Raw genomic sequence first — 24,200 nt, 5'->3', positions numbered from 1 at the left:
GCATCCTTTTGCTGCAGAGAAACCCGCCCACTTGGGGCCACCGACCCCACCCCCTGCTTTGAAATATAAAGGAGGCTGGAGCTGTGAAGAGAGATTGGCGCTGAAATCCCGCAGGAGCTGAGCTGACGGGAAATCCTCTCCAGGAGGGAAGGAAGGCGAGGAGTGGCGGTAGGTTGAATTGTGTGCCTCTCTGTCCAGCCGGCTCCTTTTCTCTGTCTTAAAGGTCTTTCTGGCTAGTGAAGGAATGGCCAAATGAGGGACAGCCTTTGTACTCCAGGCAAAAAGAGGATCAGCTAGAGTCGCACCCAAAGGGAGAGTTCTTTTTGAATCTGCATTTCATTGGAAGAGGCTGCAGTGTTTTGGACAGGCGAGTTGGGCAGGGAAAGAAAGAGAAGAGAGGGGTTACTTCTTGGATAAGAAATCTCTGCTTGCAGAGTAGAGGGGAAAGTGAAAAAAAATTATACAGAAATGCTCTGAATAGACAATATGAACACTTCATGACTAACGGGCAAGAAATGCAAACTCAGCTGCCAGGAGGACTCTTGTGAGGGGGTGCTGGTGTCGGACTAGGCGGCCTTCCTCAGTGAGCCCACGGAGAAACTGAGGCTGGGGATGGGCTGCGGTTTGGGGGGAGAGTCAGTTATTTCCAGAGCATGATTAGGTAGGAAGCGCTGGGAAAGAGAAGGAGGGGACTTTCAGAGAAAAGCCTCTGATCCTTCTTTCCTCCCACCATCTCCCCTTTGTCTTCTGGCTTTTTGCCCAGTGTGCAAATGTGAGGTCCTCCTTAAGGAGTTTTCAATTACAGAGAAAAAAATAATATCAATGTCTTTTGTTCCTAAAGCACTCTGCAGGAAGCATATTGAGTCTCTCTAGATTTTCACTATTAATTATTATCTTTATTTTCTTAAGCTCATAGGGAGGGAGGGAGGGAGGGAGGAAGGGAGGGAGGGAGGGAAGAAAGAAAATGGGCTGAGCTCCCAGGTAACTAGTGACAATCTCAAGGGCAATAAAGTGTGGTAATGATGATTTATTTGGTGACCAAGTTAGAATAACAACGGTGGTCTCTTACGGCTGCTTGATGACAGAACAAAATTACATGTGTGTGTACATTTGCAATCCCATGAAGAAGTTCTACAAATATAGCTGTTAAGTGGAGTTCCCTTGAGAGGACTTCCTAGCCATTTTTCCCTGTAAGCAGGAAGACCGATGCTTGGATCTGGACACGGACTTGTCCAGAATCAATACATGACGATCGGGGTGAGCTGCTGGGTGCAAGCTTCCTGTTAGAGCAGAGTCAGACTTGGGGCACCAGCAGGGATGCAGTAAATACTGAAATAGAAAGAGCTCCATCCTATCCATCAATCTCTTCTACCTAAAATGTTCTGAGATACCAGCCTCAAATCTCTAGATCTTGTCGAGGGTAAATGATAGCTACCCACTGTCCGAATGCCTCCATCTCTGTCCAGACTCTCTAAGGCCATTTCGTTGATTCTGTAAAGCCTTGTATCAGATTCTCCCAGAGTCTTCTAGTCTCAGTTGCTTCATCATAGGCCAGGACAGTCCGTGCAGCCAGGGAGTAGCTGAAGGACCAGCAATGCCGCTGTTACTCTTTTGTGCTCATTGAGGCAGACCTCTAGGATGGTGTTTCCTCGGGGCCTTGAACACCCCAGTGAGCGGAGCTGACGGTCAGTGCATTTCAAACCATTGTAACAGTGGTTGGTGGCAGCTTTGGTGGTGTGACCTGAAGCGACCATAACTATAAGGCTTTTTGTAAATGAGTGGTAGGGGCCACAGAAAAATTGGAGGAACTTAACTATCCAGGTGAGGCCCATTACTAATCTATAGCAGGAGTTTCTCCGATCATGGGATTTTATAGCAATTTAAGGGGCCCTTTGGCTAGGCACATCGTTTGGAAGGAGCAGTGCTAGCTTCAGGACTTCCAAAGCTTCCAGGGTGTGTGCAGATTATTTTTGACCAGGCAGCTGCGGTGGCAATGATGGTGGACTTAGCTCCAGTCGGAATTCTAAATCCACGTACTGCTCTGAGATACGGAGTGTGTAGTTGCAAGGAAAAATTTGGGTATTGAGTTGAAATGTTTCACTTGATTATTTGGCATCATGCATCTGTAATCTCAGAATAAAATTTCTATTTTCTGTGATTTTCAGCTCTGTCTGATAAGATGACTAGTATGAATAATGAGTGAGCAAAGAATACTCTGCGTATTCCTTCTTTGGACCATTTGCTTCCCATGGAGAAAAATTCCATTTATAGATTCAGGTTGTAAGTCTCAGCCTAGCCAACCAGCTCATGAAACCATGTTCAATCAAATCGGAGTAAAAAACCAAAAAAGTGAGGATGATTCAGACTCAGAGAAAGTTACAGCTTGAAAGAATCTTAGAGATCACCCACCCTGGTCCACCCCCGAGTCCCACCACACAGTCTTCTAACTTTGGCTTGGTCATCTACTTACACACAAGAACAGCATATTACCTTAGTGATATTTTATACATTTTATGTTCTACTCTCCTGCCTGAGAAATAGACTTCTGTAGGAGAGGGTAGCAAAACAGATAAACTTCTTGATCAACTGAAAGTTAAGCCCTATGGTAGCAGGCAAAATAAACCAGGTGTTGGGCATACAGCCGGCATTTCGTAAATATTTTTTGAAGGGATAACTTGGGTAAGTTCTGGTACTGATCATGATTCCCCAGGAAATGCTAACCAGCTGTCCTTCCTATAGAACGAACACAGTCAGTTCTCCCAGCAGCTGACCAGCACCATCCATGCCAATGGCCTTGGTCCAGAAAGTAACTCTTGGCTAACAGGCCCTGCTGAGGTGCACAGGATGGTTATGTGATGCTGTTGACCTATACACCAGTGGCTCAGAGAGGTCTGTTTGGGATCGTTCAAGGTCAGGTTGAACCCAGATACTAGAAGACCTTTGCATTAAGAGCCTTTTCTGTTTATATAATAAACAGAACTATTAAATAAACACATTAAATAAACACAGAACTATATAATAAACACAACTATTCTATCAGCTTATAACTAGGCATTAGGGAATACAAATTGAGCTTTTTTCCCCCAAAGCCCCAACATCCTTAGTTCTCTTAGGCCTTCCAAACCACCCTTCTTTCTAGAGACACCCTGGAAGGGAGACCCAGGGTTGTGTGAATTATACTCCTTTGCCCAAAAAAGGTGTTTGTACTGAAGAGTAAGGGGCTCTGGGTGCTATTACCCTGGGCCCCAAGCTGTGGGCCCATCTTGAAGATATGCTCTCCAAGGAACGCCTTCACTATTGCCTGGCTTACTCCTATTTTTGTTCAATAAACAGCTTATATAGCCTCCTTTCCAGAAAACCTACCTTGACCAGCCCTGCCCTCTGCCTCAACAAAAGTGAGATAGATCCCTCTCCTCTACATCCAGTTGGATCTCTTCTTCTTTACTCTCACCTTCTAGCCTCACCCCTGCCCTGCATATCACAGTGCTGACCTCAGTCTACTATGATTGCCTAGTTACTTGTCTGTCCCTTTCTAAACAATGAGTTTTTGAGGACAGGGCATGTGTGTCTTTATACCACAAGGCTGTGCCTAGTGCTTGGCTGGTGCTCAATCAATATTTGATAGTGAATACAAAGAGTGAGTAAGTCATCACCTATGAATTTTAAAAAAGGAGAAAATTAGACTCAGTTTGCTCAAGGTGGATGGGATAGGGATTTGACAGACACTGGGAGGATGGCCCCCAAAATGTTCACAAGCCCCTTTGTTAGAGATCTGTGCCTATCAGCCGGGTTCCTTGAATGTAGTGGACAGGGTGCTAGTTAGGGGAGCTAACCAGTAACCTACTGTGGATAATCCAAAAGAGAAAAGCCTACCAGTCAACTCCTTGATGGCTATTCACGTTCTGTCATGTTCACAAGAAAAGAGAAACTTGGTTTATTTTGCCTCCTAGTAGCAAGAGCCAGTGTCTGCCACCTGGGCTACAGAGAGAAAGGGAAGGCTTTTTTGTGTAGTTGTTTTTCTGGGAAGCTCTGGTTTCCTTATTTTCTTCACCTATTGTCTCTGGTGTCAAACATTCGTGTGTTCTGTATCAGATGGGTCTTATCAGCAGCGTGAGCCCAGTGTCTCAGCTGTTTTAGCCACTGATTCCGGCTTGTCTGAGTCCCTGGCAGTTCAGAGAAGTGTGGTGTAAATAGGCCTGGGAAAGACAAACAAAAACATAGATTAAAGACAGGATAAAGGACTCCACCCCGTATTCAGGAAATAAAGGCTCCCGCTAGTTCTGATACAGATCACAGAGAGGAAAGGCTTGCGCCTCTTCATTGTGAAGGATCTGGTTACAGGTCCTCACCAGGTGTCCAAATGATCTAGGGAAAGGTATTGGTATTGGCACTTGAACATGATGAGGACCCCATAGAGCTTGGTGTCCCTTCTGCCTTGGCAGCTTCTGGTTTCTGCTCCAGGGGGAAGCTATAAACTGTGGTGCTCCCATTTCTGAAGGACACCCATGACAATAAGTATAGTTAACCCTACTGTGCACCAGCCATTGAGTAGGGGCTTTGCCTGCTCCTTCTCTGTCACTGTAACAGCTCAGCAAGGTGGAAATGAGCAGCCCTTTGGAAAAACCAGGCAGCCACACACAGCCTCCAAGTGGTAAGCAGAGTGTGAAGCGAAGACTCCAGAGGCCGTGCTCCTCACATAGGGACATGCTGCTCCTCTCAGATGTCAACTCTGACCACATTGAAAACATTACAATCCAGCGTCAGGACACAGTAAGGAGTAGTGGAAAGGGTGTCAGGTTTTGGATATTAGAACCGGGTAGCCAGTATGGTATTTGAGTCTCGATGCCACCTCTAACAAGGCGGGTCATCTTAGGGCCAAGTCCCGCCTACTGTTGAACTTCAATTCTCTCCTCCATAGAAACAAGACGATATGGCCTTAAATGACTCAGTGGATGTAAAAGGGTTTGGTAAACTCTGTGTGTCGCCAGCATTATTTACTCAAAGATGTGGAGTGAGTAGCATTAATTCACTCATTTCTCAAAAATATACTCTAATGTTACTTTCATGTGAGTCCGGTAAAATGCTGACAAGTTTCTGTGATGATGCAGTGAAAAAGCTCCTCACTATTTTGCTTGATTCCATGTGTTGAAATGTGGACATTACCTGAAGAATGATCAGATTATTCGTATTTAATTACCATGCAGTGATGTTTGCTGTGGGACCCGCAAGGAACCAGCAGAACTCCCGTCCTTGCTGAACAAGAAGCTTTCTCAGATTAACATTAGATTGGAGAGTTTATTTAGATGCTGACTTTGGGGTTCACGTTTTATTGCACTGACTAATTGAGTTACCTTTTGCCAGCTGACTCTTGTTTTTTCTTTACAAGGACCTAAGTTTATTAGAAAAGAGTTTCTTTTTCTTTTTACCTGTGAAGAGGCAGAATGGACTTCTATTTTCCTAGACCCACTAACAATACTCCCTTGGTTCCCCCAAATAACTAGGGTTACCTGGCACAGGGTGGAATGTTAAGGAGGTGACAATGCTCAGTGCCCAGCACAGATTTTTCTGAGTGGCCAGGGAAGTGTCATCTAATCTAGACACAGGTCACATGTCTATATTTTGAAAATGCTTTAGAGGGAATGCTGCCCCGATGGAGTGGTGATGGAGTGGAGATGGGCAGGGAGCAGGAGGGGATTCTGTTCTACTCACGTCACTGGAATTGACCAAAATGAACTAATAAACAGACTCTTCCTCCTCTGTCCCCTAGTCATAAAGAGTTCTGTTCAAGAAGAGAGAAAATTACCTGTTTTCAAGGTTAAGAAATGCTTATGTGATGGCTGTTTTTGAAATTGACTTTATTCTGAGATCACAGCCTCTATAAAAAGCATGGTCTGTGTAATTGGGGCCAGAGCTACCAGGCCGGTTGTCCCCGTCCCAGCCTCTGACTCTGGTTCAGACAAAAGTGAGCTTTCCTGCGAGCTCACTGCCTTCTCTGAGGCCTGGATCCTCCCGTTGCACCTTGTCTCTTGTCCTTACTCTAGAGGCGTGCCTTTGCCTTTCCAAGGAGTTCTGACCATTTCTTTTCTAATTTCTTGGCATCCATTCTGGGCCATCGTGGTTGGAGGGTGGAGGGATGCTGTTGCTGGTTTTAAAGGCATGAGTCATTTTAGGGTATTTGGTAGTCTTACAGACTGACCTTCTCATACTCAGATTTCCAGAGAGAAACACAGTAATAACCCAAGAGTCTCCTTCACCAAAGATTCAGTTTGCAAACATTGCACACGGTGTTAAATTTGATCATAGTATCAGTTTACTTTTGTCCTTCCCTTGCAATTTCCCTCCTCTACCTTGCCCACGTGTCTACCTCTTTCTTAAAGGCAAAAATGGAAACTAAAATCTTCCAGTTCTATAACATCTGAGGCAATTGCATTTTTTTACCTAGCATCATATTATTTGACTGATTGAGTGACTGCATTTGTACGGTTCCGTTATTGCAAATCACCTCATAGCAGGTGGCTATTTAAGTAAAAGTACTTGTACCCATTTATAAATGTTTTACAGTGTACACAGTCGTGTGTACACTCATTATAGCATTTCTCCTCACAGTGGAAACCGCAGAATGTTAGCCCTGGAGGAAAACCTGGGAGTCCTGCTCACGTGGTTTTACATCCCTGGGAATAGATTTTTATGTGTCAAAATACAGATGCTCTGGAAGGGCATCCTATTAACTTTTATTCAGTACCTTTAACCTTAGGGGAAGGGGTGTATCAGTTCTTTTTTCTGAAAGCAGATTTCTCTGGGGGCAAACGGAGAAGGTAGGACGACAACGAAGGGAAAAGGTAAAGCAAAGGGAATGTAAAAAGGACTGAGGACAAGTGCTGCCCCCCAGCCCCATCCTCTAGCTGCCCTGCTTCCATCTCAGTGACTTCACCCAGCCCACCAATCCTCGTGCCCCCGTTGTTACCCCTGCAGGAGTGAACACTGAGTTTCTGTTTGGCGTGATCATTGTTTTCTCAGCCAGAACGGCACATATCCTGGGCTTGAAGACAGTAACCCCCTTGTTACCAGACCACTGTCCCCATTGTTCCCCAGAGTAGTCACCATTCGCACTTGTTTAGAGGGACCAGAGAACAGAGTCGCTCAGTTGCTGCAGTCAGCAGGACCCAACAGGGCTTCCAGGCCAGAAGGTCAGAGATGCTGTGGAGGAAGACGACGCGAGTTCGCTGGGTGGAGCCGTGCAGGTCGTGGCCTGTGCAAGGGTGCCTGCCCTTGCGTCCTTGGAATCCAGGCCTCACTTAATTTGCCAAGTCATGTGCCCTATTTTTTCTAATTTGCATGGAGTTTTTGCCAACTTGCCAAGCCCTGTGTCTGCTGAACTCCATCCACCAGAGAGGGTGCTTCTTGTAGATGTGCAAAAATCAACTTTGTGTGGTAGGATGGGGCTGCCGGGGCTGGAGCCTTGGGACCTTGGGGGTGGCCGGCTTTACGGCCCTCCCGTAGCTCACGTCACACAGCGATTCTTCCCGTGATTCCGAGGATTCTTCCCGTGATTCCGAGGATTCTTCCCGTGATTCCAAGTCCAGTCTAACAAGAGTGAGACTCCTCAGGGGTTTTCTTTTTTCTCTTCTCTTTCTTTCCTTTCTCCTTTCTTCCTTCCTTCCTCCCCCTGCTTCCTTGCCTTTTTAGTTCTTTGTGTCTGGGAAACCATCAAACATAGCAAAAGGAAGAGAACTCGTATTTTTAAAATTATAAGTCTTTTTATTTATAAAGTGAGCCTCAGAAGGACTTCTTACACTTCTTCCTCAAATCTCGCCTCCCACCTTGGCCTCACCGCCACTCCTGGCCCCTCTTCCTTTTGTGGGAGCCTGTGCCCTCTGCGTGGAAGTCTGCCCCGAGTCTCAGTCCATGTTTCTGGCATTTACTTCCTTCGTCCCCGCACTGCCCACACCTCTACACCCACCCCTGTAACAAAGGCAAAACGGGGACACATCCTCCCTTTTCTTTCTCCCATGTCTTCACACTGCACTGCTTGTCTGCTGGCGGGGTGACTAATTCCTTCGTCATCCTCTTACCCCTTCAGCCTGTCCAGCTGCTCTCATTGCCTCTGTGCAGTGAGGATGGAGATACCACATTGTTTTTCTGTGCGAGACACATTTGTGTTGGATCAGCTCAAAACCCAGCAAGTCCAGAGAGACAGACAAAGAGAAGGACCGATGGGGGAGAGACAGTCTCCAACTCTCCCAGGAGCAGAAGACAAAAATGTACTCCCTTCCCTGTTGTGCAGAGTCTTTAGCTGCAAACGGATTTCACATTTCACGTGACGCAGTGGTTGGAGACCGTACATGCAGCCCTAAGTCAGGCCCCTGCTTAGGGGGCCTCGTCTCTCTGTTTGTCCAGGGAATGCAAATATGTAATACTTCGCTTTGCAATTTCCAACATCTAGAATTGTGTTCCACTTAAGAAGACGGCGAGTTCTTGAAACAAAACAGTAACTTGGCAGGCATCCAGAGAAAAGATTATGCTGATCCCTGGACTTGGGTGAATGAGAATATTAAAAAGACAGGTTGCTTTGGCAAGCAGGTTAACTTCCTTGTTTGGCTGGTGGTGCATTTACTCATTCATTCGCTTCTTCATTTGGAATTTCTTCATAAAGTCCTAGAGTTCAGAGGTCTCCCTCTCCTCCAGGCTTCACATCTATAAACATGTGAAAATGATTAAAATCAGAAAGAAAGGGGAAGTGCATTTAGGAACATCGGTTTTTAAAAGTTGTAAGTAATGAGATAAAATTAAGAAAGGGAATTTAAGAGGAATTTTGGGAAATTCGGAGAAAGGGGAAGTTTAAGGACAGCTGAGAAAGAAAATCCAGAGCAATCAATCCCCTGTGTTCAGAAGACTTTGTCTCGGGCTCCTATTTCAAATGGTTACTTCTTTCTTCTGAAACTGGCTGAAATCAGTCAATATTAGCTAGCTTCCTGCTCTAAGCAAAGGTCCCCTAAGAGTGCACCCCACCCTGCCGGGAGAAGGGGGCCTTGGCCATGCCAAATCTGAGCAGAAGCCCAGACCCCAAGCTTCTTTCTGTTTCCTTCACAATGGACAAGGGGAGGTGCGGGGGAAGGGTGAGCGGGTTGGCAAGACTCCCTCTGAGCCTGCAGCCTTGGCTTCCTTCAGTTGGATTTATCATTGACCAGGCCCTGCTGCACTCTCCCCTTTCCCCCAGCTCTGGTTTCCCTCCTCTGCCTGTCACTGCACCCAGAAGGAGTCACTGGAGCTTACACAGTCTCCCATCACCCCTCCCACCCTTTATTTTTTATCTGTGTTCTCGAGAAAGCCTGGGGCCATGTGAGGGAGGGGAATGGCACTTCCAACAGCAGGCAGTTCTTTGCAAATAAAGAGGAAACCGGGAGTCAGAGCTGGGCCACAACAATGAAAGTCCTAGAAGCCTCTAAAAGGACTGGATGCTTTGGATCCTTGGGATAAGGGGGAGGGACAGGACCAAAAGTTGTTGTTGTGACTGCAGGGAAATGAGTCAAGGGAAGAAATGCCCTGATTTAATTCTTAGGGACAGAGGAATGGGGGTGATGCCAGACCACAGAAGAACAAACACCCCGACCAACTAACCTACTTTAAGCTGCTGAGAGCAAGAACGCTGGGGAAAGGCACAGGAAAGCTGGGAATTTGGGGTCCGGGAGTATCTGAGTTGAATGACTGATAATACCAGACACCTCTGCTTCTTTCTGCACATCTGCACTTTATCAGGTCTGTTTAGACAGAGACAGACAGGCCCACGGCGCTGTGGGGGAGGGGAGGGTGGCCTGCAGGAGTGCTGTTGCTGTTGGACCAAGAGGCATGGAGGTCGTGAGGCAGTCCAGGGCGGGCTGGCTCTGTGACATGCCAGCAATAGAATCCCTCTGGTTTCCTCTAAAAAGTCAGTGAGGGGACGTTTCTGTGGCTCTGTCTAGTCAACCCCAGGAATTCCCTTCAAGGGAAACCAAGCCAGCTTACCACGGTTCCTGGGCTGCCAAGAAGTGCCAGAGATGGCCTCAGCCTTCAGCCCATAGGAATCTCTGAACAAAATCACCTTCCAGCAGCCTATAGCTTCCCGTGGGTGAATGGATACACAGAATGCGCTCCACTCAGACAAATACCATTCAGCATAAAAACGAAGGTTTGGCTGACATGCTGCCCCGTGGATGAACCCTGAGGAGGTTATGCTAAGTGAAATAAGCCAGACATGAGAGGACAAATAAATTGTATGATTCCAGTTATATAAGATGCCCAGAGTAGTCAAAGTTGTAGAAACAGAATGTGGAATGCTGGCTGCCAGGAGAGCGGGCATTAGCGTTTATTGGGCCTGGAGTTTCAGTGCGGGAAGGTGACAGTTTGGAAGCAGCAGTGACGGCTGCACAGCAACGTGAGTGTGCGTAACGCCACCGAACTGTTCTCTCAAAAATTGTTGAAGTGCTAAATTTTATGTTACATGTATTTAGCACAATAAAAAATACAGGTACTATTATTTACACACACACACACACACACACACACACACATACCCATCTCCCAGACGCTTGCGGTTGCATTTCCTGCTGCGGGAACTGATTCTGCAGGGCCCGGCCATGGTAACAGTACAGGGTCTTGAACTTTGTTGTACCTTTCCTACCACACGATTAAGCTTCTTCCCCTATGCTTCCAGAATTCAAGGGACACCGCGGAGATGATGAACACAATGAAGACAAGGCTGCTGGGTGTACTGCTGCTTTGTGGAGCAGTCTTCACGTTGCCCAGGCAGGTGGGTGTGCAGCTCCCATCTGTGTGCCTTGCCCCTCCAGGCTGCAGTCCTTTCAGGAGCTTGTCAGTGTACCCAGGACCCCTAAGGCAGGGATGGTGTCAGAGTGGAGAGACACAGGGACAGAGCGTCAGCAGAGCTGCCAAACACACATACACAATCCCCTCTGTGTGGGATGCTTGGGATTCAGCTCCCGGGAGCAGACCTAGGCCCATATTGTGACTTGAAGGAACAGTTCCTAATTCCACTCTGCTGCCCCTGAACACCTTCTTCGGAGCTATTTTTTTAAAGAACACATTAGAATTAATTCATAAAGTATCTATAAAAGACTGTAAGCTCTGACAGCCATCAAAGCAGGCAAGCTATCCTCAAGCCGCTTACTATCTAATAGGACAGAAGCTGTACAGTATACATGCTCTCTGAAAATGCCCAGCAGCAGAGGGCATTCTGGGAGGCCAAATGAGCAATACCTGAGCAGCAGGACTGTAGAGGGGTGGTGGGGATGGCTACATGGAGGAGAAGGGGACCACAGCTTCACTGCTCAATGTAGTAGCCACTAACTATTTATGGCTATGTAAATTTAGAATTAATTAAAATTAAATAAAACATAAGATTCAGTTCACTCACATGAGCCATATTTTAAGTGCTCAGTTGCCATGTAGACTAGTAGCTACGTATTGGACAGCACAGCTATTAAATGTGTCCATCGTTCAGAAAGATCTTTTAGACAGCACCGGTCTGAAAGTGGAGGAAGAATTAGACAAGAGGGCGGAAATGCACATTCCCCATGGGGCCAGTTAACATGAGGGGACTCTCTGGGCAGGTGGCATCTGATTGGCAGCTGATGGGTGGTCTTCTGGATTGGCTACCTTTCTTCTTAAGATGCGCAGCATGTGCTGATCATTTCTCCACCCCAGGTTTCTTTGCAGGAAACCTACAGGCGATTGACAAGGGGAGCCAGACCATACAGAGGTAAGATGAAGCTGAGGTGGAGAAGGGTTGATGGAGGGTAGGAGGAAGGTTAGGGCTCAGGGACTCAGGATGCTTTAGGCTCTGTCAGGGGATTTATCTTCTGCCCACCACCTAAAAACTTAAGCTATGTGGAGGTGAAATTGTACAGGGAAATTCTGCAAAGATGCCTGTGTCCCCCAGTCACTCACTCACCATGCACTCAGGTAGCCGAAGTGAGTGAGCCAGGATCTGAGAAGACAGGGACAGATGTGCCCTCAAAGAGTTAGGCTGTCAGAGAGCCACAAAGCTGGTGGGAACCTGCAAGCTCAGTGGCCCTAAGTCCTGTTACATAGATGAGAAAATGCCCCGGAGATTCAGTGACTGGCCCCAGCTTACGCTGCTGCCAGGTGGTGCTGTCCTGGTCCTCCAGGCTCTTATCAGGGCTGAGATCCCCATCCCGCCGGAGTCCACTCGGCAGCCTTGTTGACTAACATCTCTGTGCATCCAGTTCTTTCAGTAGAGGGTGACCCCTCTAGCCTGGGTCACCTCACAGAGGTGGTGAGGAAAGACTTCTGTCCTTAAGACCAAGTCTAGATCCAATTCTAGAAACCTGGGGAACATTCCTGTTAGGAGTCTACTCATAAAAAATGCTAACAGCCAGACTGATTGTCTTGACTCTAATTTTGAAGAACTCTTAGGCCCAGGTTCAAGTCCAAAACTGCCAACCTGGGGCCCTCATCTCTTCTCCTTCACGAGCTAGCTCCTTTGACGCTGGAAGACTTTGCAATGCCCCTTTTAAAGTGGAAGTTTCCCCAGAGTGAGTCACCCCGTAACTCCCATTGCCATCGCTGTTGGAGAGCCCGGCATTTCTGACGAGGGTATCCTGGCCCTGATGGACCCTCAGAAAGACCCAACAGCTTAGCACTATTGACCATGAACATATGTTACTTTCTAATTAATTAAAAGTTAAAGATTTTTTAAGTTGGCATTCTGGTTTGCACACAGAGAGAGGGAAAGAATATTAGTGGGAATACTTCAACTATTTTCATTACACTTTCATCATATTTTCAAAAATACGAATGGAAACAGCACATTTTTCTGCACAGACCAAAATGCCAGTTTTCTTTGTTTAGGGCCAGAAATGCATCATGGCAGTGTGGTATTACACATGTGGCTCAAAAACTCTGGTAGGTAATCACATATGTGTGTATGGCTTTGATGAGTTAAAATGAAAAAATGGAGTACTACTTCATAAATGTACTTTGATAGATAAATTCCCTTGAAATGAGGGCCCATCACAGAAAAAACAACAAAAGGGGTCTTTAGAGGCAAAATATTAGGTATTTTGCCATCTTCCAGTAGACAGCAAGAAAGGAGTAAAGGAGGGAACATATAGAAAGTGAGACGGGCGTTTTCTCAGCCAGACTGGGGGCGGGGCATCCGTTCTTGGTGAGTTGAGCCCTAAGAGACCAGCCTGTCTTTCGCTCTAGTGACCTGCAGAGACGAGAAAACCCAGATGATACACCGGCAGCACGAGTCGTGGCTGCGCCCCATGCTCAGGAGCAACCGGGTGGAACACTGCTGGTGCAACAGTGGCCGGGCCCAGTGCCACTCCGTGCCCATCAGAAGTACGTGAGAACTTCAGGCCGAGGCAGCACGCCTCAGGGTCCAGTCTCTTGGTCCTCTCGTGTTCAGGTCTCCAAACAGAGATTCCAGGCATGACCTGCCTTAGACAGATGTGAAGGTGCTGAGCAGAAAAGGAGCAAAGTTGTGTGACCTGCGGGAAATGCCTTCACTTGGCGAGCCTCAGTTTCCCTTTCTGTAAAATGGGGAGAACAATAGTGCATATGGTTCATGGTTTGCTGTGAGAATTAAATGAATTAATCTTGTAAGCAGCTTAGAATAGTGCCTGACATGTAGAGAGCACTGTTAATATTTTAACTTACATTCTTAAAGCCACTTTGAAAGTAATGAGGGGTTTCCTTATTTCTATTTAACAGGTTGCAATGAACCGAGGTGCTTCAATGGGGGGACATGCTGGCAGGCTCTGTATTTCTCAGATTTTGTCTGTCAGTGCCCTGAAGGATATACTGGGAAACTCTGTGAAGTAGGTGAGTGGTAGGAGGTGGGTATGAGAGAGGAACTGAAATCCCAATTGCCGAATCTACCCAGAAAAGAAATCTACTCTGGTGACAGGGGCATGGGTGGGGGTTGGGGACAGGAAGGGTCACCCAAGGGTTGGTTAGAACACCGGAGTGCTGGGCCCAGTGGGAGTCATTCTGCCACCAGTCAGCTGGGTGACCCTAGCCACCCACTTACCTCCTGTGTACCAGTAGCTTCAGCAGCCAGCCTGCCCCATTGGTTTGGGGTGATGGCAGCAGCAGATGGGAGACCCCTCTGAGAAACTAAAGGGAACGGGGCATTCACATGTGAGATGTTGTGTTTCCTGCTTTCAATCAGATGCCAGTGCCACCTGCTACAAGGACCAGGGTGTCACCTACAGGGGCACGTGGAGCACAGCGGAAAGTGGGGCTGACTGTGTCAACTGGAACAGCAGCATTCTGGCCTGGAAGCCCTACAATGGGCGGAGGCCAGACGCCATCAAGCTGGGCCTCGGGAATCACAATTACTGCAGGTGAGAGGGCTGCCTTCCCTACCGAGTAGTTTTTCCTCTGGTGAGAAGCTTTATGTATATACAAAGTGACTTATTCTAAGGAATGGGCTCATGCAATTGTGGGGCTGGCAAGTCTGAAATCTGTAGGCTGGCCAGCAAGCTGAAAACTCAGACCAGAGTTGATAGTCTCAAAACAGAATTTTTCAGCTTTTGCTCCTAAGGCCTACAACCGATTGGATGAGGCCCACGCACGTTATCGAAGATAATCTTTACTTAAAGTCAACTGTTTGTAGGTGTTAACCACATCTACAAACTCCCTTCACAACAACACCTAGATTGGTACTTGATTAAAGAACGATGCATAATAGCCTAGCCAAGTAAACACACAAAACTAATCCTCACAGTCCACCCTTTGTCAACTTGGCACACATACGCATCTCCTTAAACCACACTTAATCTCCAGTGAGGACAACATCCAAGTCAGCCTTCTACCTAACATGATACAACCATCCTGTGTACAACCAAAAACACACTAACCCTTTCCCCAGAAGCGCATGCAAAGTCCTTGGGTTGGAGCCGGAAGTTCCACTTTTAATGACCCTTGGCTTTCCCTGGCTGATTTTTCAGAAACCCAGATGGAGACTCGAAACCTTGGTGCTATGTCTTCAAGGCAGGGAAGTACAGCTCAGAGTTCTGTAGCACGCCTGTCTGCTCCAAGGGTGAGTGCGGCCTCCCCACCTTCCCCTGTGGTGTCGCAGGGAGAAAAGTTAGAAGGACAAGCTGAGGATCCTGCTACAACTGGGGGGACAAACGAGTGGGATGCTAGTTAATCATTTGGGTTGCAGGGGGGAGAAAGTCATGAGACTCAGTTCCCTGCCCAGGCTTGGCCTCTAAGCCGTTTGTTTGACCTTGAGGTGATCTCTTCACTCCTCTGACCCTCAGTTTCCTCAACTTCGGAGGGGAAGGTGGGGCTGTATCTGTGGTTTCCAGCCCTTTTGAGAATGAATGGGGCATCTCCCCTTTTTGATGGTTGGGCCTATTTCTTTCTTTCTCTCTCTTTCAACTTCTAATGTGAGAAAATTTCTCTGATTGAAAAATACTATCCTAGGAAAGGTGCTATGAATTCAGCAGTGCTTTCACAAATAATTATGTTACTTATTACAGTAGTATGAAAAACATGCTTTCAATTCTATATATACATATATAAAATAGCATGCATTCAGTCTACAAGCAATGCTGATATGCCTGTGAATTTGCGGACTCTTTACAGCACTGCGAAAGCATCCTCCCCATCTCCCAGGATCTGATCTAAGTTAGGACTCACTGGTCTACATGATCTTAAAGATCCCTTCTAATATACTATTTATTGTACTGGTATATTTTGTCCCAAAGAGGGACAAATATGTGAAAAGAGAGCACTCCTTCCAAGCCCAACAAGTCCCTCAGAGCAGGCAAAATCTGAGAAGTAACGGTCTGTGCACATGTCCCTGCATGAAGTACCTTGGTTCCTTGTCCACTATAAACAAGGAAACCCATAACTACTTTTTGAGCAGCTCCAGGAGTAATCATCACTAACTGAACACAACAACCTTCCCTGCTGAACCTGAATATACCCGCAGAATCTCTTTCAACACAGTAACCTAGGAAGCCATAGCCAGTTGAGGGAGCTGACATGCCCAAACAAAGCCATTTGCCATTGCTAGGTGAAAGGGCTTGAAGCAGAAGAAAAAGGAGAGATGGGATGGTGTCATACTCTTCTCACTGGGAGGCTGCCAGCCTTCAGCTCCCCAGGCCAGCAGCCCCACAGCACGTCCTGTCGCATACTCCAGCTTGCCTGTTTTGGCATGTTATTGGTTTTGTTTCAGTGTGAGATTTCTTCTGTTCCAGAAAAAAATGAGGACTGCTACTTTGGAAAAGGGTTAACGTACCGTGGTACCCACAGCCTCACCACGTCTGGTGCCTCCTGCCTCCCATGGAATTCCATGGCCTTGATAGGCAAGATTTACACGGCACGGAAGACCAACGCCCAGGCACTGGGCCTGGGCAAACACAACTATTGCCGGTATGCAGCACAGGGTTCAGGGGGCTCAGTCTGCACAAAGGGCAAGATTGGGGCGTGGGATGGGAGAAGAGTTAATGCCCGAAGTTACATGGAAGACCCAGAAAGTGGAAAGAAACCATGGCTATTACATAGTCCAACCTGCTCATTTGCTATAATAACACCTATTATGAAAAGCAAAGTCCACAGTTTTCCAACCCAAATCCCAAGTTAGAGGTCCTGTCCCATAGCCATTTTTCCTCATCTGTTCTGCTCTCACATGGAACTGTTATTCCAAATAATTGCAAGGGTTTCCTCACAGCACAGCTCACAGCCCCTCCCAACCACCCTGTGAGATGAGAAGGCTACATTGCTAAAGTCAAAGCTGTTTTTCTGTGGTGGGGTCTGTGACAGAGCCAGAACTCAGGACCCTCACTCCCAGCTCAGGGTTTTTCCATTGGTTCTCTGAGTCCCCTTCCTCTCTTCCATGGCTTGAGATGTGTTTGAAAATGTGATTTAAAGCCTAAACTCTCTTTACCGTCTAGGAATCCAGATGGGGATGCCAGGCCTTGGTGTCACGTGCAGAAGGACCGCGAGTTGAAGTGGGAATACTGCGACGTTCCCCAGTGCTGTAAGGACCAGCCCTGGGCCACCTCCCTGTGCCCAGCCTCACTGCCCTGCTCCTCCTGACCATTTCCTTTGCCATGCCATTCATTTCCTGGGTCTTCTCAGCTTTCTGGTTCCAACTGTGTAGCTGCCAGATTTTCAGGAAGGTCAGGCCTTGTTGGGGAGGCGCTTCCATGACTGAAGCAAGGGTCGGGTGACAACATTCTTAGGCAGACTTTCTCTTCCCGTGCCTGGGAAATGACCTGAGAAGGGATCATTATTACGCAGTTCCTGTGAACACACAGATTAGCCAGAATGTTCCTTAAGAAACGTAGCATCTAACTGGGCAGGTAAGACACAAACTATCAGTTAACCCACCACCAAGGTGTGTGTAGCAAGCAGGTGGAAAAGAAACGGGGTAGACATTCCCAGGAGAAAATTGAAATGTTTCATTATTTCTTAAACCAGGAAGTAGAGGCAGAGAAAAACTAGAGGTCATGAAGTATAGCAGAAAGATGCCTAGTTTCGGATTTTGACAGATCTGGGTTCTAATGCTGATTCCATTGTGACCTTGGGCAAAAATGTCTCGGCGTCTCTGAAGTTTAGCGTTGTGAGGGTTAAAGGTAGCGTATATACAGTGATTGGCCTGTACTATGTACTCAACAATGAAAGTTGTGGTTTTTGTCACTATGGAGACTGTTACACCACTCTGCACCAACCTGTAGAGATGCAGTAAACCTGTAGACTCTTGGGGTTCCAAGAGAAGAAATCAACGTGGGTGCCCAAGGACTTCACCTCAAGGCCACAGATCTGATCCCCCTTCTCTGCCCTCTCCTCACCCAGCTACCTGTGGCCTGAGACAGTACAAGCGGCCTCAGTTTCGCATCAAAGGAGGACTCTTTGCAGACATCACCTCTCATCCATGGCAGGCTGCCATCTTTGTCCAGAACAGGAGGTCGCCAGGAGAAAGGTTCTTTTGTGGGGGAATGTTGATCAGTTCCTGCTGGGTCCTGTCTGCTGCCCACTGCTTCCAGGAGAGGTAAGGACTTAGAAAACCCAGTAGGTCTTCTACTCTCTCCGGCCTTGAAAGCAGGCTGGTCAGAGGACACCTCCCAGCAAAAACGTGCTACTGTTTCTCCATTAGGTATCCTCCCCACCAGCTTAGGGTGGTTTTGGGCAGAACATACCGGCTGGAACCTGGAAAGGAAGAGCAGAAATTTGAAGTAGAAAAATACATCGTCCATAAGGAATTTGATGCTGACACTTACGACAATGACATTGGTGAGATGTCATCATTCTCCCTATCCAGTTCAAACTCCGGATTGCTCAACACACATCCACATGTGCACTCACACCCCTCTTTCCAAACCCTCGCCCTGTCCTTCATCTTCCTCCCCTAAAATGAGAAGCAGCTCTTCACACAGGGCTTTTTCTCTGTCTCGCTCTCCCTCCCAGCCCTGTTGCAGCTGAAGTCGGACTCACTGCAGTGTGCCCGAGAGAGCGACAGTGTCCGCACCATCTGTCTCCCGGAAGCCAACCTGCAGCTGCCCGAGTGGACAGAATGTGAGCTGTCTGGCTACGGCAAGCACGAGGCGTGTAAGTGGAGGGAAGTCATGGCCCATCCTGTCTGTCTGCAGGACGGCAGGGGATGCAGTTGTTGACCAGACAGAGGAAAAGTGGCCCTGAGAGTGGTTCTAGCTCCGGGTCAGGCACTGACACTGTGTCTTTGTGGGCAGGTTCCCTTTTTGGTGAGAACCCATCGTCCCCTTCCTTACCTCATGGGCTCACTGTGCAGGAGCTGAAAGGACTGAATAGCGCCAGTGCTTTGAAGAGTTTAAGATTTTCAAGAAGGTTCTGATCAGAGTGAAGATGGTGATTAGGGGTGGGATACTTGGGCTACAATCCTGTGGACCTGAGTTCGAATCTTTTTGCTCTGCTTCTTGCTAGCAGTGTGACCTTGGCTTGAATCCTTATTTATTTATTTTTTTAATATATTTTATTGATTATACCATTACAGTTGTTCTATTCCACCCCCTTCATCCCCCTCCATCCACACACTCCTTCCCCCACCATTCTCCACCCCCCCCTTAGTTTATAACCACGTGTCTCAAGTTCTTTAGATTCTATATTTTCCCCACTATTCTTGCCCTCCCCCTTATCTATTTTCTACCTACCTTCTATGCTACTTTCTGTACCTTCTCCCCCCTTCTCCTCCTCCCACTCCCCAGTTGCTAACCCTCCATGTGATCTTCATTTCTATGGTTCCACTCCTGATCTAGCTGTCCTCTAGGTTTGCTTTTGTTTTAGGTGTGGTTGTTAATAACTGTGAGATTGCTGTCCTTTCACTGTTCATATTTTTCATCTTCTTTTTTCTTATATAAGTCCCTTTAGCATTTCATATAATAAGGGCTTGGTGATGATGAACTCCTTGAACTTGACCTTATCTGAGAAGCACTTTATCTGTCCTTCCATTCTAAATGAAAGTTTTGCTGGATAAAGCAATCTTGGCTGTAGGTCTTTGGATTTCATGACTTGGAATACTTCTTTCCAGCCCCTTCTTGCCTGTAAGATCTCTTTTGAGACATCCGCTGACAGTCTGATGGGTACTCCTTTGTAGGTGACTGTCCCCTTATCCCTTGATGCTTCTAGGATTCTCACCTTCATTTTAGTCTTGGCTAATGTAATAATGATGTGCCTTGGCGTGTTCCTTCTTGGGTCCAACTTCTTTGGCACTCTCTGAGCTTCCTGGAGTTCCTGGAAGTCTATTTCCTTTGCCAGACCTGGGAAGTTCTCCTTTATTATTTGTTCAAATAAGTGTTCCACTCGTGGCTGTTTCTTCCCCCTTCTGGTACCCCTATAATCTGGATGTTGGAACGTTTAAAGATGTCCTGGAGGTTCCTAAGCCTCTCCTCATTTCTTTGAATTCTCATTTCTTCATTCCTTTCTGGTGGGATGTTTTGTTCTTCCTTCTGGTCCATTCCATTGATTTGAGTCCCAGTTTCCTTTCCATCGCTATTGGTTTCCTGTGCATCTCCCTTCATTTCAATTAGTTTAGCCTTCATATGTTCCTCTAATTTGTGACTATAATCAACCAGTTCTGTGAGCATCTTGAGCACCAGTTTTTGAACTGTGCATCTGAGAGGTTCGCTATTTCCTGGTCGCTTAGAGTGATTGGTTCTGGGACTTTGAGTTCTTCTTGCGCCATCTTTTGGGCTGTTTGTGCCTGTTACGTAGCAGGATCGGATCCCTAGGTGTTCACCAGAGCAGGGTAACTAAGTTGCTGGGTTGTGACGCTGAATGTGGGGGCAAGGTCAACGAGGAGCAATGGTGTCTCGTCTGCCGTCTCCTGCCAAGGCCCCCACAGGTGTGGCAGCTGCCACCGTCACCGGGCCCACCCACGCGAGTGTGCCACCACCATCAGCCCTTGCCCCCTGGGGCCTGCGTGGTCCGTCTCACTGTGCGCGAATGTGCGACCGTGGTCAGTCTGCCCCACACCCTGACTGGGTCCGGGCCACTTGCGGGCCTAGGTCTGGGGACTTTTCCTGCCCGACCCTGCTCCGCTGCTGGCTCCACCCCTCTTACCGTCCCGTGGAACGATTAGTCGTAGTCGGACTTCTGTATAATTCAATTTTCTGTTTTTTGGCTATGTCTTTGTTCTCCAAACCCTTGTTGTATTCAAACTTGGTTGTGGGAGAAGGCACAGTGTTTCCACCTATGCCTCCATCTTGGCGGAAGTCGGATTTTTATTTTACACTGCTCCAAGCCTCAGTTTCCCCAGTGGCGAGATGGGGACGGAACTAGCTACCTCCTTAGGTCATGAGGATTAAATGAGATATTAGGTTAAACCAGCGGTTCTCACCTGAGGGTGGTTTTATGCCCCAGGAGACCTTTGGCAAAGTCTGGTGGCAACGTTGAGCGTTACAACTCAGATGGAGGTTTATCCTGGCCCTTGGTGAGGAGAAGCCAGGGATGCTGCCTCACATCTAGCATGCACAGGGCAGCCCCTTCCAAAAATTATCTGGTTAAAAAAAAAACTGGTCTAAAATGTCACTCGTGCTGTTATGGAGAAAACCTGGTTCCGGTCTATAAAATTGTTGTCTTTATAGGGCAAAGTAATAAAATATTGGCAATTTCATAGGTTTCAATTAATATGTGTAACATCTTGATACTTGTTAGCTATTATTAGAAAATTTGGCCTTCTCCTTCCAAAGGGTTGAAAACTTTCCCTAAAACCACAAGGTGCTTTCTCTCCTGTCTTCTAGCTTCTCCTTTCTATTCTGAGCGCCTGAAGGAAGCACATGTCAGGCTGTACCCCTCCAGCCGCTGCACGTCCCAGTCCGTGTTCAACAAGACCATCACGGACAACATGCTGTGTGCCGGGGACACACGCAGTGGAGGGAACCAACCGAACCTGCACGATGCCTGCCAGGTAAATATGGGCTTTCTCCAAGGGTAAAAATGCCCCTTGGCCAGCAGGTTCTTAACCAAGGGGAAAATCTCTAGCCAGAATGGAGTGACTGCATCTCGATGAGGCACGGGGATGTTTATATGCAGGCCTCAGAGAGTGAAGCAACTGGAGAATGATCAAAGGTACCCAGACTTAAGAAATCTGAACTGGGGGAAATTTCCCCAGTGTCTGCACAGGAAACCCCACCTGGTACAGGATTTCCTGTAAGCCCAAGCAATTAACTGACTACTGAAGTGGTGGATAAGGCAACACGAAGGAAGACATTCTTGACTTCTGTAGGCGCTGGAGAATTGCCGTCTGCCTTGTAGCAGGGAAAAGAGGGATGGAAACTTGCTGGGAAGTAGGGTAGAGGTGATTTGTGAGGAATGAGGTTGAAAAACTTACACTCAGCCCTAATAACCTGGGAAAGCAAATCATCTCAGGTTCTCCATGTTAGCATCCTTCCTGAAGTTGGTATTGCACTTCTATTTCATGATAACAGGACACTGGTCTGTGGGACACAGAACAGCCATGAGGTAGGGCCTGGATGTAGCCAAGGATGCCTTGTTGACGAGGATGTTCGTGCCTACAGTGTGCAGGCTGTTCCCTGAGGGGCTGGGGTGGGGGGTAAGGGCACAAAAAGAAGGGGGCCAGCCAGGCTCCTGCGCTGAAGACTTTGTGGACTTTGTTCTTAGAAAGTGATCATAGCAACCCCCAGCCCTTGGTTCCTGGACCGCCTGTGGTCTCTTTGAAGAATTTCTTCAGAAACTTCCATTGTCAAGAGTCCTGTAAAGGTTGCATGCAAAGTAAAACCGTGATTATTTGCAAGCTTCAAGTTAGAAAGAAAAATCAGTTCGAGTCAGCAAGACAATAACAGCTAACAAGTACCAAGAGTTTACTAAATGTCTTGCATACATTAATCTCAGAGGTTTTTAAGCTTTTTCCAAATTCCCATAAGAACCTCATCGAGTAGGTAATATCTCTCTTTTCAGATAAGCACAGTTAGCCCCAGGTCACCCAGCCTCCACTGCCTGAGCAATTACCTCATTTCTACTTTACAACAGAGAGACAGCCCAAATCTCTTGGGGATCAAGATCATTGAGATAAAATTTCCCTCTGTGAACCAAGTACCACAAACAGTACAATAGTAACGCTACAAACATTAACCCTGATTTCTACCTAGAGAGTCTGCAATTTTTACAAACAACTAACCTGTTCTCTCTTTTGCAGGGTGACTCAGGAGGCCCCTTGGTGTGTATGACGGGCAACCGCATGACTTTGGTTGGCATCATCAGTTGGGGTGTTGGCTGTGGGCAGAAAGACGTTCCAGGTGTATACACCAAGGTCACCAATTACCTACACTGGATTCAAGACAATACGCGCCCGTGACCAAGAACCCGCAGGTCCCTGAAATCATGGCAGACCTTGCCTCCTTCCACGTCAGAAGACACACCAAGGCAGAATGCTTCTTGACAGATTTCTCCACGAGCCTGCACACAGTACTAGTCGGGGGAGAACCGATAGGCGAGGGGAGAGGGTATATTTTCACAGGTACTTCCCACTTCGAAGGTTTTCAGGGGTTAAGGTCTGATTTAGAATGTATTTCTGTCAGACAAAAAGGCAGATAGATGCCAACCCCTCCCAGAACTCCACCATCTAGGGCAGACGAGGTTGAACAAAAGCCTGACCCCCTAATCTGTCAACATGCGTAGCTTTGGAAATGGGACCACAAAGATGAAAGCTTGTTTCTAGTAAAAAATAGCTAGGTCCTTCCGGAAAGAAGTATTGCATTAGAACTAGAATGTCCACGTATAATCACAAGGAAGCCCAACAGGGACCAGGGCCTCCTGAAAAGGAATGGGCTGGCTGGCCAGGTCGCGTTCCGCAGGCCATCCTTTAAGTTAAGTATTTGACTATCCCCTTTCTCTGGGCTATCGCTCTTAGAAGGAATTCCTTTTATGTACAGTGTAAATCTTTTTTTCTTTGTAAACTTTATAATAGAAGAATTGTGTCATTTTGATAACTGGTAAACGAGGCTTTAGCATTTCGATCAATCCATTGCAGTGTTTACTTTGTGTTGCCACTGTTCTGTATACTGGAAAAATAAATTCAGGTATATTTTTCACATGTTTTCTCGGAGTGGAGTAGTTGTTCCATATACAGTATCCCACAGCTGATTTAGTCACATTCACATTTTAACATCATTTGCAATACTTCCTTTCAACAAACCCAGAACATGTGCTGCATACAAGGCAACGTGCTAGGTGCTTTGGGCAGTAAAAAGGGAACAATAAAGTACTGAGAGAAATGATGAGGTAGAACAGAGATGGACCACAAAATGGCAGAGAGAAACTTTTCCTGAAATTCAGTTGCAAGAGGGATTAGGGATTCATGGAACAAATAGGTAGGTAGGGCTTTCAAAAATTGGGCAGGGTCTGCACTGGTGGAGAGGTGTGGGAAAGGCATTTTTGAGGCAGGGAGTACCACTGCATGAAACTCTATGGCAGGGGCGGGGGTATGGGGAGGCATTGAGTAACACAGTTTGAAGTGAAGTTCCTGAACAATGTAGGTGGGAATTGATTTCTTTATTATTCAAAACATATGTTTTTTGATTTTAGATTGACAGGGAGTGAAAGAAACATCAGTTGGTTACTGCCCAACTGGGGACTGACCCCTTAACCTATGTATGTGCCCTGACTGGGAATTGAACCCACAACCTTTTGGTGTGCAAGATGACTCTCCAACCAACTGAGCCACCCAG

At 47.1% G+C, this 24,200-nt stretch overlaps 1 protein-coding gene across 4 annotated transcripts; it reads left to right on the top strand.

Moving 5' to 3' along the window:
* PLAT (plasminogen activator, tissue type) lies at positions 1 to 23,570 on the top strand. 4 transcript variants are annotated; one of them, XM_037055459.1, is made up of 15 exons: positions 1 to 168; positions 10,691 to 10,786; positions 11,701 to 11,755; positions 12,868 to 12,921; positions 13,225 to 13,362; positions 13,735 to 13,845; positions 14,195 to 14,369; positions 14,976 to 15,067; positions 16,236 to 16,410; positions 16,932 to 17,017; positions 17,836 to 18,031; positions 18,137 to 18,273; positions 18,448 to 18,588; positions 21,255 to 21,421; positions 22,670 to 23,570. In XM_037055459.1, exons 2-15 carry the CDS (start codon positions 10,712 to 10,714, stop codon positions 22,826 to 22,828), a joined length of 1,761 nt encoding a protein of 586 aa, XP_036911354.1. In that variant the 5' UTR covers positions 1 to 168; positions 10,691 to 10,711; the 3' UTR covers positions 22,829 to 23,570. The 4 variants fall into 4 exon arrangements, with proteins under 4 accessions (XP_036911354.1, XP_036911355.1, XP_036911356.1 ...); XM_037055460.1 differs by having other exon boundaries at positions 3 to 168; positions 11,713 to 11,755; XM_037055461.1 differs by lacking the exon at positions 12,868 to 12,921 and having other exon boundaries at positions 3 to 168.
* The last annotated feature ends 630 nt before the right edge of the window (positions 23,571 to 24,200 follow it).

Source organism: Sturnira hondurensis, unplaced genomic scaffold, assembly GCF_014824575.4.
Source record: "Sturnira hondurensis isolate 20B ecotype Veracruz unplaced genomic scaffold, ASM1482457v3 Scaffold0008640, whole genome shotgun sequence".
Classification (NCBI taxonomy): Eukaryota; Metazoa; Chordata; class Mammalia; order Chiroptera; family Phyllostomidae; genus Sturnira; species Sturnira hondurensis.
This window is presented reverse-complemented; position numbering and strand designations above follow the sequence as displayed.